Source organism: Aulonocara stuartgranti (genome assembly GCF_965226115.1).
Source record: "Aulonocara stuartgranti genome assembly, chromosome: 23".
NCBI lineage: Eukaryota > Metazoa > Chordata > Actinopteri > Cichliformes > Cichlidae > Aulonocara > Aulonocara stuartgranti.
In genome coordinates, this window is record NC_138958.1 from 12,788,425 (window position 1) to 12,810,252 (window position 21,828).

Genomic DNA, 21,828 nt, shown 5'->3' on the forward strand with positions numbered 1-21,828 from the left:
GTACTTGTACCTGTCCTCAACTTTTGCCTTCTGGTAGTCCAATCCCCTCTGTTCTGACTACCTTCCCTCTCTTTGTTACCGTCCGACTATACTTCTCTAGTCCAAATTTAGAATGAGGAAAATTGTTACAGGAATGATCACAATCAAAAATAATAAAAATGTCGCAGAGATGCACAGACTCCTTTGGCTTTTCCCCCTAAAAAACAAACAAACAACTTAAATGAATATTTAGTTCTGTTATAGAAATATTTGTTGATTCTATGATGCAACTGGTCAATGCAGATCAGTATGAAATAGTGTTTGGGTGGCAGGACTGTGGTGTAGTCTTTCCTTGAAAGTGGTGTTATAGCAGGAAAAGTCACATGTGACTTCCTGTAGACTTTGATGTGAGAAATAATCTCCTTAAACTCATGAAGCCTTTGTACGGATGAAGACCGTGTCTGCTGTGTTGTTCTATCATGAAAACCACTGAATGTCCATCATAGAGAATATCAGACTCTGGCATGAAGCAGTTCTGAGGATCTCTGCTGGTCCCTTTCACTCACAGAGGAAACTCAGCAATGGAAATGTAACCGTCTGGGTATGCAAAGCTGCGATGTAATACTTCGTCACATGAATGCAAAGTATAATTTAGAGATTTAACCACAATCACTGCTGGGATTTTATAGCTGCTGTTCAACAACAAAAGCATGGATCACATCACCACTTCTTCATTAAATCAGTGATGACACCAGTGTATTCTCTCTTCACTCTTTAAAACCTTTAAGCACTTTTAGCTCATTGTTTCCTTCAGAAAGTGCATTCTGGGTAAAAATTCAAAGGAGCATATCAACACGTGGGATTGGTGGCTGCTCAGCACGAGTTATTGTGCTGCTTTAATATTGCTTTAAAATTGAGGAGCAATGTTGGTGTTCATGGCCTTCATAATGTTTGGACACATCCCAATTTTAGGCCCTAAAAACATTTGTCAAAGTCCTTGAAGGGCCTGGATCACCACTTATTGTTTCACTGCACTATTTCTAATGTCCAGGAGGGGGCGACTCCTCTGGTTGCAAGAAGAATTTGTCGTCAGTATGCACCCCTCATATCCCCAGAGCACAGTAAACTCTTTCTTGCTGCGTTTATGGTCTCAGTCACAGGTTCCAAACCTTACTGAATAAAACATGGTGTTGATTTTGTGAAATTATGGCCCCATTAGAGCTAAAAATGCACATAAAGCAGGGGATACCTTAGGATTGGCCTAACTTAAGACTGACACTGCATTTTTTACAGTTTCACTGTTGGACAGACTCCATGGTTTTGACACCTGGTTTTAAAAAGCTAAGAAGGCAACAGTGAAAACTCTCTGCTCCAAAAACATCAATGCTGTATCATTATATGTCAATAAACAAAAAGAAGTGCTGTGAGACACCATGAGGAGTTGCTCTTTTATATACACAGTCTGTGAGTGAACAGCAATCGGTGACTTTTTTGTGTAAGTCACAGCATCTTAAAGAAGGATAAAGCCACTGTTTTCCCCCTGCAGCAGTCTCACCATGTATCTGGAGAACAAAACCAGCCTGGAGATTGAAATGTCTCAGACGGCATCCCAAGGCCACCAGGGCAGGAGCAGCCTCAGGTCACCGAAGGCGGTGGCAGGGAACTTCGGGGAACTATGTCTGCTGGAGGGCATCTCGGAGAGGCTAGACACCCAGAAGCTGCAGCAGTCTGCAGGACAATGCGTCATCCACACTGAGGGCTTCGTCCCCATTCGACAAGAGGACGGGTAACTACTGTGTTCTCATGATCATTCATGAATTACATCCACCATTGGAGGGGAAAGATACTGTAGGGCAGGGATGGGCAACCCCAGGCATCAAGGGCCGGTGTCTTGCAGGTTTTTAGAGCTCACCCTGGGTCAACACACCTGAATCAAATGATCAGTTCATTATCAGGCAGCTGGAGAACTTCAAGACATGTTGAGGAGGTAATTTAGCCATTTAAATCAGCTGTGTTGGATCAGGGACACATCTAAAACCTGCAGGACACTGGCTCTTGTGACCTGGAGTTCCCTACCTCTGCTGTAGGGGGTCTAGCTGGGGGTCCTTCCCTAGACTGAAGTTCTAGGTGAGAAAGAGGGAGTGAAAGAAAGCTGCTCAAGGCTTTTTGATTAAAGGTTAAGATAAGTTTTGTAACATGGAGCTTTACAGCACAGAATAATAAGGTATAATTCTACTTGGCCGCAGTTACGGTTCTTTGCAGAATGAATTTAATCCATTTAAATTTGTGTTCTCTCCAATAGTCTTCTGTTTACAACAAGCAAACAATCAAATCAAACTACATATATATATATATATATATATATATGTATGTATATATATATATATATATAATGTTCTTCCTCTACCCCCCCCCCCCAATTTTTTTGCACATGTCGAGGAGCGTGTCAGGCTACATTTCACTGTGTGTTATACTTGTATAACTATGCATGTGACAAATAAAGAACCTTGAACCTTGAACCTTGAAAAGCTGAAACAGGTTTTCAGTTAGAAAAACCAAAAAGATATTTTAGAACAAAAAACAAGAAAAAGACCAGGCGAAGGAAACAAACCAAGAATCCAAAGCCAGGGAACATTGAACACACTGAGCACAAACAGACAAGGCCAAAAGGAAAGCCTGTACATGAGACAGGAAGCTTTTGAAACCAGTGAGATATGACCCTGCTTTCTCCCTCAGCTCAAGTGAGTGTTTTGGCATCTTTCAGCTTTCAGTTTTGGTTGTGACACATCTTTACTTTAACTTTGGTTCATTCTCATTACTTTCATCAGCTGTTTCTCAGGTTAAGACTGTTGTGTTTTTAAGCAGAAGCCCTCATTCTCTCTTACTGGATTATCTGAAATAAACACATAACAAAAATTTAAACCACACATGCAGAAACATATTACACATGCTCTGCTGGCCAAAACCTCTCATGGATGCATGAATATACATGTATAGGGCCTGATTTTCCTCGTGAGTCATGTCCATTCACACGGACAGAGACATACGTGTGTGTGTCGGTGGGTAGCTAAAATAGCCGGGGTGGGGTGGGGTTAATCTCAAACCTGTGGCTGTGGTGGTATTGGGATTAAAGTGAGGTATTTTTCTGCTTCATTAACCAAATTAAAGTTGTAAATGATAAAAAGTGGAACACGGGGCAGGCATGGTAACAGAAACCTAAAGACCAGAACATACAAATACTACACAAAGCAAAAGAACCAAAGCCAGAAATATAAACTACACTTTAGAATACTAAATAAACCAGAATCCAAAGAGTCAAAAAGTCCAAAACCACAACAACAATGGGTCAAAGACTCAGGACCATGACAGTAGGTGCTCAATAAAATAAGTGGTGCTCTCCAGCAGAGGGCAGCTTTCTCTCTGAGCTTTTTGAGGTTTGAACATCTGTCATGTGACAGATCGGGCCACATGACTTAATGGTTACGAAGCTAACTATAGTTAGCTATAGTTTTAGTATTAACAGTTATACAGACATAAGAAGACGATGGTGAGCTGAGCTATTTTTTATTAAATAAAGGACTAATAATAAAAAAAAACTAGACAGACTTTTTTTCCCACTACACATACACAAGGTTGTAGGACAACACCCAAGTAGAAACAATGAAGGAATTAGAGGAAATACAAAGATTTCCTGGAGGCAGGAAAATCAACTGACAAAATAAAACAGGAAAAAACAAAAGGGAGACTAAAACAAGGAAATATGACAGACCGTGGGAACATAAAGGGATGCTCATTTAGAGGACAAGTGTTCTGAATTCTTGACCTGAAAAATGTGCGCAGTGAAAAAAAAGAAAATGTGAAGAGGAACTGTTAACCTGCAAGCTTACTGATGTTTCACATCATAGATAATCCCCTATTTTGAAACATCGTATGACCAAAATTTACAGAAAATATTTAACTCAAGAGGAAAGTGTTTACAGAGGTCAGAGGTCAAAAATTTATTTTCCCATAAACTTCTACAGGATCAAAATCTGCTCTCACCCCCTAGTGACCTTCTGATAGAATACAGGTTTAAGCCACTTCCAAAGAGAAGGTAAAACAATAGTTTAGACAAAGTTGAAAAAACAGACACTGTTTTTGCAGGAAATTCAAATGGTAGCAGTTTCTCAAGTGAAAATTAAGTCTAGTATCATCAGTGAGTTGGTCACGATGGCTGTTGGTTGTAGGTGTTCCAAACAGACCAACTATTTTTTGCTTAATATCCTTTAAATACTCCGCAGTGAAGGGAAATGTTTCTGCTAAGTCACATCTACTAGACAGGATCAGAGTGGAAATATGGAAAAAAGGGAGGTGAAAACATTTGTAGACATGCAGTAAATCTCTTTATGGGTGTATAAAAGTATCAGAGGGATTAATGGGGCGGACTTGCCAGATGTAATCTTGTCCTTTATCCACTAAACTTGCCACATCCATTACTTCAAAACACCTTCACAAAACTGTCTGTGAGGAGTTCAATGATGCCCACTAACTCAATAACAACAAATACAGGAGGTATATTTTATAACTGGAGAATTCTCTCTCAGTACAATAGAAATTTAATAGAAATGTCACAAAAAAGACGCCCGACTTCTTGAGCCTTATAATAATACAGTAATCAATGCCCATTACATTGTAAAAAAATATTGTTATATAAAAGAAAAGAACTTGATTCTGTCACAGACTGGTTTAATCACCTAAAACTTTTGGCAAGCAAAGGTTAAAATACCTGAAGATTATAGGATTAGCTGTGGGGGACTTTACATTTTCAAAGGTTTACGTCAGTTTGGACACATTATAACAGCCGTCACCTCATAGGTTCCCTGAAACAGTGGATTACAGGTTTTTTTTTTAAACTTGACCACTGATGCTGCACTTTCAGCATGTGATAATATGATAGATGAAAACAAATATAGTGTGTATGCGTGGCTGTTGATTATAAGAGGTTACTGGATGCAGCAGCAGGGTGATAAAGCCTTTCAATGGATCATATTTCAGAAACGCTTTGTTTGGTTACTTTCTAACCCCTTTTTTAAAAAACTAATTGTATTCTGTTGCATTTGTAGTTTCAGGAAAAATTTCAGTGCTGTCAACATCCTCAGAGGAAAAACTAACTCAGCCAACCTCACAGAGAGGTCGCCTCTGCTGCGATTCTCTCAAGATGACAGGTGAGTCTTTCCTCAGGCTTTTCATGGGCATATTGCTCTAAACCCTAAGATGCTCAAAATGAAACAAAAATAATAATTACACGTGGGATTAGGTAAAAAAGATAAATAATCAGTTTATTTAGTTGATTCTTATAAAACCTCCACCGTATTTAGCTACTTAGCAATTGTTAGCAAGCAGTTCTTAGCTGTTACAGTGCATGAGTCATAAACTGGATATAAGTTTATAACAAAACAGGGTCATCCTGATTGTGGAGTCTCGCTGTGTGAGTCTTAGCTGCTGTCAGGCTTTTATTTTAAGCCAGAAGTGATGATATTTGGACAAACAGGCACAGTTCAGTTCAGCTGTCATGTAGAATGAAACTATTTTTAAAGGAATTTTAAGATGGGAGTGTGCGGGCACTGGCTCAGCTTTGGAGCCAGCCTCTAGTGGACAGAACTGGAACTGCAGGTTGTTGGGCTTCATTGACTTTTTAGGTTGATGCTTCATAGTTTATGTACACACACACACACACACACGCAGACGCATACAAACATGCAGTGTGAAGCCAGCATTTTCATTTGAGCTTAACAAAAGTGCAAATTTACTCTGCTAGTTTTGAGCTTGGGTTATCAGTCAGCATCAGAGTGAAGACAATATGATCAGAGTTACTTATGCAGTATTTCTAAGGAGGCTTCTCAGACAACATACAACCAGCCAGCAACTTAATGTATTAGAAATTTCAAGTTTTATGCTACATTGACATGCTCAGTATTTTTAATACTGCAAAAGTTAATATATATTTTTAATACTGAGCAGCTAATTGAGATATTAGAACCTCACTTATAATAATTTTGTTCCATCTACTACTGACCTGTACAACGGTCATATCAGAATCTATCATTTGTGACACTGCTTTCTACAAACAGTTACACAGATGTGGACATGCAGCCCATTTTGTGACAGATGATGTCAGCCAGGAGTCACGATTAACTTTTGCAGATGATATTGTGATCTGTTGTGAGAAAAGGAAGCAGCTGGAAGAGAGCCTGTAGAGGTGGATACTTTGGTGAGAAGAGGATTAAAGTCAGTAGAAGCAAGACAGAATATATGTGTGTGAATGCGAGGGAGACAGGTGTAACAGGAGGGAGGAAGAGAGGAAGACCACAGGGAAGATTAATGGATGTAGTGATGGAGGACATGCAGTGGAGGATGCTGGAATACGGTGAGGTGGAGGCAGATGATCTGCTGTAGCTTCAAGAAAAATAAGCTTTAGTAATCAAAAAACACACTTAAATGACTAATAAGTTAAAAAAAAATTTATAAACATGTTTTTTGTAATGTCTTATTATATGTTATCTGGAAATTGTCATTGTTAAACTCCAAGGTTTTTACAGAAGCAGTTTTATAATCGGGAATATTTTTCCTTAAAAGGGGACTGTGTGTGTGTGTGTGTGTGTGTGTGTGTGTGTGAGTGAATGTGCATTCATATCATTGTGGGGACCAAAAATTGGAAGTTTACTATACTTGTGGTGGTAGGACTCATCTCCGGGAATGACGAGAGGGCCTATCGAAGCGAGGTGGACGGATTAGCAAAGTGGTGTGTGGCAAACCACCTCTCCATGAATATCAGCAAAACAAAGGAGATGGTGATTGATTTTAGGAGACAGAGAGGCGAGAAAACTCACACCCCAATTCAGATCAATGGAAACCCTGTGGAGAAAGTCTCTAATTTTAATACCTCGGTGTTTATATCAACGAGGACCTTAATTGGAACACACATACGGACTTCCTCATCAGCAAAGGCAGACAGCGCCTCTATCATCTGAGGCGTTTAAAGAGGTTTAAGATCTCCAAGAACATCCAGAGGAGATTCTACACCGGGGTCATTGAGAGCATCCTGTGTAATAACATCACGGTGTGGTACGGGAACTGCACAGTACAGCAACAGAAAGCCCTGCAGAGGGTCGTGCGCACAGCTGAACGCACTATGGGAACATCTTTACCAACACTGCAGGACATCTACGCTGAAAGGTGCAGATCCCGGGCCATCAGGATCACTAACGACTCCAGCCATCCCGCTTACAAACTGTTCAGGCCACTGAGGTCAGGGAAACGCCTCTGTAGCCTGAAAACAAGAACTGAAAGGTTCAGGAGGAGTTTTTACCCACAAACAGTGAGACTCCTCAATCAAAACACAAATCGGACAACATGATGGACAATTCCATACATAGTATATAATTTTCCTTTGAGTTTTATCCTTATTTTTATTTGTATTTTATCATATACATCTGTATTTATGTAAATACGTACACTTTAGCTCTTAACTATTACAGCGTAATATTTTGCACGATATTATACATTTTTATACTTTTATATAGATATTTTTTATTATAAGTTTAGTAAGATGCACAGTCGGGGGGGGAGTACTTTTTAGCCGGAAAAAACATTTCACTGTGTGTTGTACTAGTTATAACTACATGTGACAAATAAATAAAGAATTGAATTGAAGAATTGAATACTTGTGGGGACCATTAGTGGTTGTATTAAATGAAATGACTCATCCTACAAGTGTGTTGTACTGCCCTTCTTACAGGGTTGTACAACAGACTTATGGGATGATGGGAGAAACATTTTTTAATTTTAGACCTCTGCGATCTGCAGCTGCTGAGTGTTGTGTTTATTTTTTTATACTGAGGTGTAGTGATTGATGAGGGGCTGAGACTGTGATTATTCATTTTCCAGCATAACCTACATGACCCTACATGACCCCAGCTTTGTTGGAGGGGAGGAGCCCTGGAACAACGGCTCCCTGGACGTGGAGAGGCGGTACCGGCTGGGCAGCGAGGTCACCAGCCTGTCGCTATCGCACTCCAGCTCCTCGGAGAAGTACGACCCTCTGGACAACCTCAACCTCAGCTTCAGGTTCACAAGCAATGTGAAGTGAGTCCCAACTTCTTTTCTCCATTTGATCCCTCAGTGTGATGCCATTATTCCTCAGAGAAACAGATAAAAGTGCTTAAGGAAAAGTAGGGCCAGTGGAAAAAGATAATTATTATCATGTTACAGATTAATCTTGAAACCGTTTTATGGGGCCTGAGCCTCTTGGTTTAAAACCAATAGTATCACACCAAGCTCATTCAATTTAACTCACTATCCACTTTTTGGTCTTTCCAGATGCTGCTTCAAAGTCTCCAAAACTGCCACCATCTTTGCATTTGTTGTTCTCTGCAGTGTAAGTATATATGTCCCCGTAGAACAGACACCACCGCATAATAAAATGGAAAGTATAACATGGTAAAAACCTAATTACTACAAAAAAAGCTGTTTGGTATTACTGAAATCACTGAAAGTTAATGATAGCTAGGTCAGCTGCTTTCCTCTGTTTTTTAATACTAACCTTAGCTAATCACCTCTTGGTCTGTTTACTCTTCACTGGATTAAATCAAATAAAACACCACATTTTAGACCATTTTCATAAAAACTGCATTCACTGAATCTGTGTAGTGCATCTTTGTGGTGGTAGGGTGTGGTTTGTGGCTCAGCTATAGGAGGGAGAGGTGTGGCAGGATGACTGGCTGGTAGTGGATGCAGGGGGGAAGCGGAGCTGTCTGCAGAGACAGTGCAGCTCCAGCCATGCAGAGCATCAGAGCTGTTTTCAGTTGTAAACACTGTAAATAAAGCACAGTGTGTCGTCACTAAAATGACCTGCTATGATCCTGTTTAAAATATGTTCTTTATAAAATATATCGATGACTTTATTCTGGTTCCAGCTGTTCTTCAGCATGTATCCTGATCGAGACAACCCCTGGAGGATGCTGGCAGTCTCTCCCACAGAGAGTTTCTGTATCCTTTCCAGTGACTTACCGCAGACATGCCCTACTAGTTCTGAGATCACAGCAAAGAGGAGAGGGCTGGAAAATGAAGCAGGGTTGTTTTACATCGAGTATGAGCCATGCTAACACACTCTAGGTGTGGATTTAATGCCCCCGTTCATTTCAAATGCACAAAACATTCAATGTGTCTGGATTTTTCTCTTGACCGCCCACGTCTCACAGCAATGAATGTGACTGATTTTCGGGACAATGCTTTACTGAAGCTACAGGTGGCCGGGCCTTTTGCAGGGGGGATGATAGATTTGACCACTCAGGAGTACATCCTCATTCAGGTAGAGCAGACCGAGCAGCCAGGACAGCGGCGGAGGAGGACTCAGCAGGTGAGAGCAGCCTCGAGCTCCAACTTCCTCGCAGTATTATTACACTAATGAGATTCTGCCTCATTTATATTGTGCTGTTTGTAAACAGGTGACTCATAATTGGACCATCCCTCTACATGCAGAAAGAAGCGACCAGATAGTGGAAACAAAAACCTTTGAGATGCTCAACAGGTACTCAGAATACTGTGACAGTGTATTGATATGACCGCCTCGGTTTTAATGGTCACATGGGCCTAAAAGTAGTTCTGGTTATCACTGGGGTTGTTTATGTGATATACAAAAACAACAAAACCAATAATAATTTTAAAGCTAACCTTTCTGACTTTCAAAGCAGTGTAGTTTGCACGCTTTCTACCACCTTTACTGTCATATTTCTGACTCTTTGTGTGTGCATTTATCATTTAGAGTGTGTAACATTTATCCCAGTTAGAAGCCACTGGTGTCAGAGACATGCACAATATATCCAGCGAGCAAGTCTGCTGGTTCAAGAGAGCAACTCTTTACTCTCTGTTCTGGTTTTTTTTAAAGTCACTTTCTTTGACTTTTTTTTTTTTTTTTGCTTGATAAGCCTGGACATGTTTTCGACTTGATCTACGTTCCTTTGGTCAGGAGCTCTGCAGATACAAATGGCTGAGATGAGTTTCTGGGAGAGTTTGAAGTAGAACTGCTGCTCCTTCACTTTAAAAGGAGCCAGCTTGAGCATCTGATTAGATCCCTCCTGGGTGTCTGAGCTCTGAGGCTTCTGGGGCTCAAACACTGAACAAATCTCTGTAGGATGGCCTTCTTTCATCTTATCAATATCACTGAAATTACAAACATCCTGTCTCAGAGGGATGCTGAAAAAGTATTTCGCGCATTTGTTATCTCTATGCTGGACTGATGTAATTCTTTATTATCAGCTTTAAGAAGCTCCTTGTGGTTCCTACAGTTTCTAAAAATAGAAATGGAGGCAGAGCCTAGAGGTTTCAGGCCCTTCTTTGGAACCCAGCTTGGATTCAGGAGACAGACATCCTCTCTTCTTTAAGATTAGGCTTAAAACTTTCCTTTTTGATAAAGGTCATATATTTATGGCTGAACCATCCCTTAGTTTTGCTGCAATAGGCTCAGGCTGGTGGGAGACTTCCCATGATGCACTGAGACCTTTTTCACTGCTGCGCCTTGTCGTCATTAACTTCTCTCTTCTGCAGCTCGAGTTTTGTGCTGTTTGTGGTCCCTCTTTTCCTCTTCTATTCCCCCTCACTCCCCCCAGTTATGGCAGATGGCTGCACCTCTCTGGGCCTGGTTCTGCTGGAGGTCTCTTCCTGTTGAAAGGGAATTCTGCATAGCGTGTTGTCCTTTTGTCTCTTTATAAAGACTTTACTGAATGTGATGTACTATAATGATTGGTGTTGTGAATTAGTCCCACAGAAATAAATGTAAATGAAAAACAATTAATTGAATAAAATGTGTTTGATAGGTGGCATTGATTTTGAAAGCGCTATGATACCCACCGAAAAGGAGCAAATTAAACAATATAACTTGACTTAAGGTGTTTCTGGTGTTTTGTCTTTGCTGATAGATTTCTGACAGATGGTCGTAATTCCAGCAAAAGCAATGAAAGATGATCATTCCCACCATTCTTGTTGCCATTTCATTTCTTGCACAGTGATCCCATCGCCATCACAATTCAGGCGTTCCTGCAGGATAACGAGGTGGTGCCGCTATCCATGACCCACCAGCCGCTTTACGTCAGCGTGGAGACACAGGTGGCCATCGCTGGAATCATCCTAGCTGGGGTCTATGTTCTCATCATCTTTGAGGTAAATAGCCTGTGGTGCTCACGCTCTTCTACGGGTGATGAACGAGCTTGTTTTCGGTGTCTGCGGAAGAGTTTGAAATGTGAAACGCACAGTTCAGCGCGGCCCGCGAACAACAACGACACACTCACACAAGAACACTGGACCGCATGTGTGATATTATGCTACGAGCACAAAGTAAACAGAAGTATGCTCATTGAGTCAGAATGAGGACCGGGAAACTGAATCTCCAGAGCTGCGTTTAGTTCAGACATCATTTTTTAATCCGAGAATTAAAAACATTTCACTGTCAGAGAAAAAGAAAACAGGTGGGATTTATAAAATTGATTATGGCTGAATTCCATTCAGCTGCTCCACTTTCAGGCTCCTGGTATTGTTCATGCTGGCTCACTGTCACACTCCTATGGCCTGCAGGGACACTTGAAATAGAGCAGAGCAATCGTTAACGGTATAAGCAGCACCTGTGCTTTTCCTACTCTGCCAAGTCATGGAAAAAAAAAGAGCCTCACCGGTATCTCATTGCCACACAGGTGTTTTTATTTCGCCTGATTAGACTTCTTCTGCCAGTGAGCATGTGCAGTCTGTGCCTCAGTGGCAGCGCCGCCCCACTTGTGTTAACTTTATTAGATTCGATGCACCTGTCAGAGCGGGACAATTGACTAAACTTTGCCCTCCTCAGTTGATGGTGCTGAAATTTGTCTTAGGTTGCACATAGTACTGGACTGGGATTTGGCAACACTGAATGATGACTGCTCCCAACACAATTAAATCAGACAGATGACAGCAGCCAAACAGAAATGGGGAGCTATGTTATTAGTTTAAAAAAAGCTACTTCTGTGTCCGTTAAACCCTGATTAAAATGGAAATTACTATAAAATGACTGTGTTCCTCATATTATATGTTGTATTTTCCAATAAGAATTCACTTAACTAAAAGATGAGCTCTGTTGACATGGGTCTGTGGACACTACAGACTGTGCTGAACTTAAAGAAAGTCATTTATTGATTGATTGCAAAACAGAGCCCAATGAGGAAAACCTGATAACATACTGAGGAGAATCACTAGACCAAGGAGAACAGATGCTCTGACAAAGGGGGAGGCAGCAACTGTAAATTTACACGCAGTAGAGGAAGTGGAAACAGGTGGGGAGAATGAGAGACAGCTGAACTAAATCACAGAAGAGGAGACAAAAGCAAAGCACAAGGAACGCTGAAGCTCAAAATAAAGCAGGAAGTGAAATAAGCTCATAGAGCTCCCCCTAAAGGTCAAGGGCTATACTAAAACTTCGATGTTTTACAATGTTTATATCGCAGCATGCTAACATGCAACCTTTGACCTATGAGCTTTAAGCATTACATAATAAAGTCATATATATTTTATTATCTTTACCCATATGATTGGAACAGAATTGGCTGAAATCTTCAGCTGTTAAAATGTGACATTTTCAGATATCCAGTGTGTGATTTTGCAATATTTTGTAGTCATTGTGACATCAAAGGGCATTGGATTGAAAAAACTAAGTGGTGGTTTCTTGAATTTTTTTCCAAGGATAACTTTGACCTTGGGTGCTAATAATGAAGGTCAAATGCTCGTACTGAATTTCAAATTTGGTGTGACCTTGACCTGATTTTTGCCAAAATTAAATCAGCTCAAGCTGTTATTGATATCTACCATCACACAAAATTTGAGCAGGATATCTTGGAAACTGTAGACCATAGACTGCTAACAAACAAACAAACAGAACAGATTGCATGCTTCCCTCCTTCAGCGGGAGAGTGAACATTAGACTTGACACAGATGCATTAAACTCTAAAACAAGAGCGGATTAAATGCACTAAGTGGAAAAATACATAAAACAATACAAACACTTAGAAAACCAAGAGTATTTAGATAAACAAAACTCCCAAAACACTGTAAATTGACTCAAGACCTTGATATGATATGACCAGCAGTGCATCATGTCTTGTTTTGGTTGAGCTTTTTAACATCCACGCAACCAAGTCTTTTTGCAACCAGAGCACTTGCCCCCTGCTGGACACTAAGAAGAATGCATGTTTCAGGCAGCAGTCAGATACTTTTCTGATCTGCATCATTAATGGATGATTAATATATGACTTATATAATCAGATGAGTATCAATCTCTGAAACCGCTATCACTTTGAGGAGGTTCTTGGTTTGTGGCTTTAGATATGAGTTTTACTTCCACTCAGCGTTTGCTTGTTTAAATCAGACAGACTCCTCTGTCTGAGAGCATGTGAACTCACTAAACTGTACCGACGGGGTCGCTGGGACATGAAAGTCAAGCGCAGGCCTTGAGAGATGACAGCGCAGTTTTACTCTGCATGCTCGCTCATGCGTCGCTTGTGTAACTGACAGATCCTCTCACAGAAGCTGTAATTCAAAGACAGAGGGATCGTCTCAGAAAGAGATGAGCATGCAGTGCACGAGCGCTCAGACATCAGGATGCTGTCTGACTTCGGCGCTGTCAGGTCTCCATTTGCTAATGTCTCACTCCTCCACACAATTATGCTTTTAGTCTCTAGTCTGATAACTTGACGCAGCCTCCTAATGAGTGAGTGCATATGCAGTCTCTCACATTTAGGGTATTCTGAATGCTGAGCTCAAACAAAGGGATTTGTCAGTGTTGGTAATTGGGCACCAGTTTGTGATTTTTTTTTTAATGGGCATTTCAGTGAAATGTTCCAAAAGATCTGAAGTAAAGAACTGTGATGTAATTTTTATTTTGTCAGTTTTGAGACAGGCTGAGGCTGAAGAAAGTTTCGCTGCTTTTGTTCCACTTTACTCATTATTTAAGCAGAAGTATTAAGACAAATAGATTATAAATGTCTACAGAGCGTCTGAGCTATTATTCATTGTGAGTGAAAAGACCCAGTTTAGTGCTGAGCAGTTCACAAAGGTCGGTAATGCATTAAAGACACTGCGACTGTGATGCTGTTGTTTTTAACTGACAGCAGAATCTTATTTTTACCAATAAAATTAGATTCAGATCTGTCAATAAAAACATGGTAACTAAAGGAAATAAAATAGACTAAAGAAAGCCTCTTACGCTGTGCAAGAAACACACAGAGTGGCATAAAATGTTGTAAAAATGTTACGCACATTTAAATTCACATTAATTTATGCAATTAAAGCTTAAAAATCAAGAGTAATTCAGATGTCAAAATGTCTTTTTTGACTTTTAAAAACATTCATTCATTTCTTTTTGTGCCTAGAGTTGCAACACGAATGCACTTTTACTGTGTCAGTAAAATATTTCTGATTTACTCTAAAAAAAAGCAGCGTTTTCATCGTTAAACAGTTTGCTTTCTATATTCATTATATACACAGTAGTTGTTCTACATAATAAATAATTCACACAAATGTTACTGTTAAATCCCAAAATAACAAGCGTCTCTCCTTTGAACACAACATGAAATGTTAAAGGATCATCTGTGCTCATCACGCACTCATTTTAAGATGCATTATATTTTTGCATGTGTGGTAATGAGCGCCTCTGAATAGCACTGTGGACTTTGATAGATGAAAATGACAGAACATCATAGATCTTATGGATCACGAGACTTTCTTGACTCCTCGTCCCAGTCGCTGCAGCTGTCATTCACGCAGGTGCTTTCTCTTATATATAATAGTCCTCAGAATAATATCAGTAATGCTAGCAGCAGAAAACCTCACAGAAGACCTCCTCTGTAACAATAAATCAAACAGAACACACAAGAATAACAGATGTAAATAATTATCAGTGTTTGCCTGCCTATTTGTGATTGTTTGGAGTGCTAATACTGTTTTCTGCCCTTTTCCCTCAAATTAAACAATTCAAATGAAGAAGTATTTTATTTACCAACAAAACAAACTAATTTGTATTTAAAATGTCCTAAAAAACAGTGTTTTTTTTCACATTAGGATTATTATTTTCATTAGTCAAAGCCACAGGAGGATGGTGATGCAGATGGACAAAAGAGCCAGGCATGTGACTCCTACTGTATAACAATAAACGTTTTCAAGAAATGGCTGCAGAATTTTTTTTTCAAACCATTCCTTCCTCCAGAGATGCCTCACAGATCAGTCGAGAGATGACTGAGACGGCATCAGAACGAACAGGAATGTTACACTGCTTAAAAATATTTACAGAGTTAATGTGAAGGTGAGTGCTCGTTTGTTTAGAAGTGAGTGTGGTAAATGTTTTGTCCTTTCAGATTGTGCACCGCACCCTGGCTGCCATGCTGGGATCTTTGGCAGCCTTAGCTGCTCTGTCTATCATCGGGAATGTAAGTCTCTCTCGTTATTTGATTTTACTGATTTTTTAGGGATGCAGTGGTACATTCAGAACATATTATGAACGCTTTAACATATGATTCATGTATTTGAGTTATGGTTGAACAGTTATTCAGGCGTAAGTACGTTTTGTGCCACACAATACAGACAAAACCAGTGGAAACTGCAGGATTAATTTCTGAAATGTCATGATTAATTTCAAAGTTTGTCATTCATTAACATCTATGTGTTTCCAAATTTAGTCACTGGCCCAAGTTTGAGAGTAGTGGACATTTTCACCTCAGCGGGACGCTTTGGGAACAGAGCAGTCATTCGTGGTCCTAGTTCCACCTGTGCTTTTGTCTGCTTCGGCAAATGAAGCAGGAACTGGGCCAGCGAGGAGTTATAGCAGCATCCAGACACAGCCGTACCCAAAAGTTTAACGCTGTTAACGAGTCTGATCATCATTTATTAAGCTTGTCCTTTTGTTTTTTCCCCTTCAGATCCAGAAATTCTTGATAAATCTGTGTAATTACATTCTTTGTCTCTCCCACAGAGACCCAGCCTTGTTACAGTGGTGGAGTGGATCGACTATGAGACGCTGGCTCTTCTGTTTGGCATGGTGATTAACTCCTCACATGTTCACTGACTCAACAAATCTCAGAGCATTAAAAAAAGAGCTCTCTGACTCTCTCAACTGCACTCTGCGCCCTTTCTATCAGTCTTCTGAATGTCTGACAGCGAAATACATTTCTATGGAGGCGAGTGAAACGAACAACAAAAAAAATCCAGTCTCCATGGAAACAAACATGTCCTAAATATGTCAGTTATGGTATAAAATTATGAAGAGGGAGTTTGAGACATTTCTGGAATCCATTTAAAAGCAGTTTCAAATCCTCGAACTTACCTGTAAAAACATTTTTGAACTCATCGCGATGATAATAAGGAAGGTAATAAAGAGACACGAGTATTAATGAACCCTGGAACTCAGGCACATATTTCATTCTGACCATCTCATCCAAGATAAACAGCATCTTATTATCTTAGGGGGCCGTTTCTGAAATCTCACAGGGAGATATAATCTTACTCAAAGGAAAATTCTTCTTTTCAACAACACAGATGGTGCTGGTGGCCATTTTCTCAGAGACTGGCTTCTTCGATTACTGTGCAGTGAAGGTAAGTTGATTTATGATAATAATAATGATAATATTAATAATTGATGTTGATGAGAAAATTAGAAAAAGTCTGAATGAGAAAGCTTCTCTCTAAAAGAGAAGATGGCAGCAGGGTTAAGGTTTGCAAAGCTGAATCTGAACAAACCTCACGACTTCTGGAACAATGTTCTTTGAACAGAGGAGACCAAAGTGGAGAAGTTTGTCCACAATGTGCAGCAGCATGTTTGGAGAAAACCAAACAGCGCATACCAACTGTCAGCACGGTGGTGGAGGGGTAATGATTTGGGCACCCTGCAGTCATTGAATTAATCGTGGACTTCTTTGTAAACCAAAGTATTCTAAAGTCAAATAAGAGGCCATCTCTGTACTACAGCTAAAGCTTGGCCCAAACCAAGTCATGAAACAGGACATTGATCTCAAGCACAGGAGCAAACGTACAACAGAATGGACCCCGATCTGAAAGAAATGAGCTTTGCATGAATATCCACAATCCTCAATGATCTGAAGCGATGCTGCAAAGAAAAACGGGCCAAAAGAGATTGATGAAGTCACATTTACCTCGGGTTATTGCTGCTGGTTCCACAAGCTGATGACAACTCTCTTTGTCACATGACTGTAAGTAAGAACACAAAGGCCCACATACAGCATCGAATTGATTTTAAATTTCTGTTTACTTTCAATCACGTGGGATCCTGTTCAACCTACTTAAATTTGGAAGGTGACAAGTTTTTGTCGATACAAAATATTTCTTGTTTTTTTTGCATAAGATAATTTTAGCACAAGATGATCACTTCTGATGAATGTCTTGTGTGCGCTCGCTAGATTAAAAAAATAACCTCAAGATATTTAAGGGGCTGTAGGATGCTGAGCGGAAGTGTATGAAATAAGCTGCCCGCTTGTGAGATGTCTCGACAGGCTTTGAGCTATTTCTGAAATTAGCAGCAACACACGACACGACTGTAGTTTTGATTTTGACTTATCCAATGTCACAAAGGTTCACAAAGGAGGACCTTTCCAACGTCAGACAACCTATCAAGTTTGCAAATCTATCTTTACATCCTGACCTAAAAATACAGTAACAGCAGTAAAGGCTGACAAGGATGACATTCGTTGTGTTTCGAGGTGAAGTTCAGAAAACGAAATCTTCAAAATAATCAGATTTTATGGGGTTTTTTCCGGGAAGAAGTGCTCTTTAACTGCAACTGTAAAAAAAAAGCGCTACAGTTTCACAGTCCTATCTGTCCTCCATATGACAGAGGAATACACATTCTCAAATTATTCTTTTGCTCTACTATTGAAGATAACACATCCGTCTTCTCTTTTCAAAGAAAAACAGCAATCTTTTATACCGAATGTGTGCTGTACATGGTGAACGAGGACGAGCACTTTTGTGCCTGACGCACTTTTGTGCGTCAGGTACAGCGAGTCCTGGAAAACAGTGAGATCATGCAAGCATGTAAATTTTAAGTGCGACCTGGAGAAGAAGCAGCCACGCCAAATTAAAATGTATTCTCAGAGAAGAGCTCAGCAGCTCTCACACATCACACCGTTACCTTTGAAAGGTGGCCATCCTGACCTGGTGATGTAAGAGTGCTGTTTTAAAGTGGGAATCCATGTGCAGTTCTTTATGAATCTTAATGATATTATATCTTGTGCTACTATGGAAAGATTTACATATTTTTTGACTTTTTAAACACACCAAAGAACAGTCAGAACTGGTCCGAAGCTGTGCCGGATGTGTTTTCTGAGTCAGCTGTTTTGGCGGTGCCGATAATAAACAACCTAACCTCATCTCTCCATTATCTGTCTCCACTCGGCAGGCTTACCAGTTAGCCAGAGGAAGAGTGTGGCCCATGATCATCATCCTCTGTCTCATTGCTGCCATTTTATCTGCTTTTCTGGACAACGTGACCACTATGATGCTTTTTACTCCCGTCACTATAAGGTGCCTTTTTTTTAATACATTCCACACACACACACACACACACACACACACACACACACACACACACACACACACACACACACACACACACACACACACATACTGCTGTCCACTTGGTTTGAGTGTGGCTGTCCTGCACAAAAGGTTAAAGGATCAATACCAACATCCTTTTCATATTTCTCTATTTACCCTACCCTTTGTAATCTAATCATGACTAAAGGGCTTTTCTGTCTGTCTGATTTTGCAGGTTGTGTGAGGTGCTTAATCTAGACCCCAGACATGTCCTGATTGCAGAAGTAATCTTCACCAACATCGGAGGGGCCGCCACAGCTGTCGGAGATCCGCCCAATGTGATTATAGTATCAAATCAGGACCTGCGCAGAGAAGTAGGCACCTTCACAGCTCGAATATACAGTAATCATCTAGCAAAGCAAAGACATTACTGATGTGTACAACACTGACAGGTAGATTTACTTGTTAGTACTGGCTGAAAAAAGGATTGAGGCTAAACATCTTGCAAGTGTTTGGTAAAAGTTTACACGATGCATATCACACTGGCTTGTGAACTCCTAATTTCAAATCTCACATTTTGCGTTTTTGGCTTCTTAGAGCCTGAAGTAACCATACTTAGCTTAGCCTCCCTGTCGTGTTCGGGTCAAATCTGACTTAAAACACTCAGAAATATTGTGTTTTACATCTGATTGCCTCAAGGCATCATGACATCCTCCACACTATGCACTTGAACATTGATGATCACCACAGGAAATGTCTACTCAACCTCCTCCATAAACTTAACGACCCCGTGAATGGCCCACTCAGTGACCAAATGAAAGACCCATTGAATGACCTACTGAATGACCCACTGAACTGAATTTGGGGGGGACCACAACTGGAGGGCTATGGGGTAGAAAGTTAAGTTATAAGCTCATGATTAAAAATGATGATTAATAATGGTTAAAAAATAATGACAAACCTTTTCTTTTATCATTATCAGTTTTTTAAAATTTTATTGAACAGCTGTTCTTTTTCCTTTATTTAAATCTGTTTTTCAAACCGGACCTTGTGAGGATTTCAGTCAGCAGGTAAAATCTCTGCACGGAGGAGGAAAAGCGTCTGTGTTACAGCATGAACAGACTGAATACTGAGGTTTTATTAACAGGCGTTGAGAATGTTTGCTAAAGTCAGTCATGATATTTAACTTGGTATTAGACTGTACAATAATTCAGTCTGAAGGGACAGAATTATTTTTTTTAATTGAATGTAACTTCGATCTACAGGAGATGATAATGAAAATAATATTTTTCAGTTGTGTACAGTTAGTGTTTCCTTAAAGGTTGCATGTTTTTTAAGCCTTCATATTTTCTCATACAAACTGAGGAATTAACAGCCTGATGCTGCATTTCCAGCACGCACACGCATGTACACTGTACATATAGACTTTTTCCTGTCCTGTGAGCAAATGTAATCATCTGTGTTTGCAGGGTTGTACATCTGCAATCTTTGTTTAGCGCAATCTGTCCATGTATTTATACAGTCGTGAGTGGTGACCCTTGTTTACGTTGATGTGTAGGTGATGAATGGAGATGTAGTGGCAATGAATCCAATTTATATTTTTGCAGCAGCTATCATAAATCACAAGAATTAAAGATGTCAAGATGTCGGTGGGAAAAGAAGCTGCTACCTCCTCTTATTTCAGTGCAGCTGACCAGCGTTACAGGTTGATTTTATTTCTGTTCCTGGTCAAAGGTTTGCATTTACACATGTACAGTGTTTGTGTGAAAATCCATACAGCCATTTTCCCTTATTTTCTTACATGTAATCATTTGCAGCAGCTGTGACAGCTGTGTAGCATAACACCTTCTATTCGTTCACCTTCCTGTGACGTTTGTAGCAGTATAAGCTTACAGTGTGTTGGTAAAGCCATCTACATGTGATGTGACCCCAGCTTTGGGGTTAGTCTCTGATTAAACCTGTGAGGAAGACTGCCACTCCTGATGCAATAATGTGTGAAACCATGTAACACCCAGCTTTTTTTCCAGTGGTGGATGATGTGTTATAAAAGTGTTTTCAATCATCCCATCTCTGCTAATGTGTCAGGATATGCAGGATCTGCAGTCAACGGAAAACATTTTTAGTATCGGAAGCTTTCTGGTTTGCAGCCCTCTTTCAGTTTGAGTTCAACTAAATCATTTTAGTGGATAAAGTTCAGAATGAACAGCAGGATATCTGCTGGCTGCACCAGAAACCCCTCAAAAGTGGCTGTTACACTCTGCTTAGCCTCTGAGAGATCCACGGAGAGCCGGCTCCCTTCCTGTTAATCAAAATGAACCAGCAGTATTTGCAATGAGTCAGGCCTCAATGAATCAGAGTGCTTCTATTAAGTAGCCCACATTTTATTTTAGTTTTCAGGAATATAGCATATTGAATCGGTATTGATGATTGCTGTTACAATGAAGCTGATTTTGCTAATGAAATGCCAGCATCCTGCTTACGTATCCTGATCGGTGTAGTGAGGTTTTATGACAGGATGTTAGGAGTGTGGTTAAAGCAAAGCAGAAACCTCCACGTGTGTGGAAGTAGCAGCCTGTAGTGATGGACACCTGCGCCATGTAGCTGTTGATAGAAAACTCTCTGCTCCTTCCTGTTTTGTGAATGTTGTAACGTGGCTTGTGGTTGGATTATGTCCCTCTGTCACACCAACCCTGCATGCCCTACTTCCTCCTTCATTCATAAATCTTCTCTGTAGTCTTCCTTTTACCGTGTCCCTCCTTTGCACATGTTACACTATCTCATCCTTGCCTCTAACTTTTAGAAACATCCAATAACTTTCAGGTTCAGCTGTCCCTCTGATGTATAATCTTTTCCATCCTGGTCACTCCCAGTGAAAAGCTGCCACAGTCTGCAGTCCCAGTACTACACCAGTACTGCCTTGTCAAGTTGATCTGTATTCTATGATGATCCATGTTCTGGCTTAACTAAAATCCAGCCATTATTCATTACCTGAGCCTTTTGGAAACCCACTTAGACACAAGTTGTCATCTGTTGCACAAGTTTGGACAAAGCTGAAACAGCAGTGACAACATTTTACTAAGCTAATCAGAGCAGAGTGTCGCTGTCTGAAAAGGGCATTGACTTGCATGTTCCTCTCATAACCTTCACTCTTTGTATACTCAGAGGAGCATGATGCTAAATCTCTACAAGACATGACATTTTCACAACTGCTTGATGTGACATCTGTTCAGTGCATGTGACATTTTGGCCTTT

At 40.3% G+C, this 21,828-nt stretch overlaps 1 protein-coding gene across 3 annotated transcripts in view; it reads left to right on the forward strand.

The window, feature by feature from the left end:
• The window catches only part of oca2 (oculocutaneous albinism II), a 74,786-nt gene that overhangs the window by 5,459 nt on the left and 47,499 nt on the right, over positions 1 to 21,828 (forward strand). For 2 of the 3 annotated variants that reach the window (XM_082523004.1, XM_082523005.1), the window contains exons 2-14: positions 1,526 to 1,765; positions 5,082 to 5,183; positions 7,906 to 8,103; positions 8,338 to 8,395; positions 8,934 to 9,006; positions 9,219 to 9,376; positions 9,465 to 9,547; positions 11,022 to 11,175; positions 15,387 to 15,458; positions 16,001 to 16,066; positions 16,564 to 16,620; positions 18,440 to 18,564; positions 18,812 to 18,950. In XM_082523004.1, the coding sequence (XP_082379130.1) occupies positions 1,526 to 1,765; positions 5,082 to 5,183; positions 7,906 to 8,103; positions 8,338 to 8,395; positions 8,934 to 9,006; positions 9,219 to 9,376; positions 9,465 to 9,547; positions 11,022 to 11,175; positions 15,387 to 15,458; positions 16,001 to 16,066; positions 16,564 to 16,620; positions 18,440 to 18,564; positions 18,812 to 18,950 (1,525 nt within the window). Of the gene's footprint in view, positions 1 to 1,525; positions 1,766 to 2,041; positions 2,107 to 5,081; positions 5,184 to 7,905; positions 8,104 to 8,337; positions 8,396 to 8,933; positions 9,007 to 9,218; positions 9,377 to 9,464; positions 9,548 to 11,021; positions 11,176 to 15,386; positions 15,459 to 16,000; positions 16,067 to 16,563; positions 16,621 to 18,439; positions 18,565 to 18,811; positions 18,951 to 21,828 lie in introns of those variants that run through there. The other variant, XM_082523006.1, reaches the window with a different exon arrangement.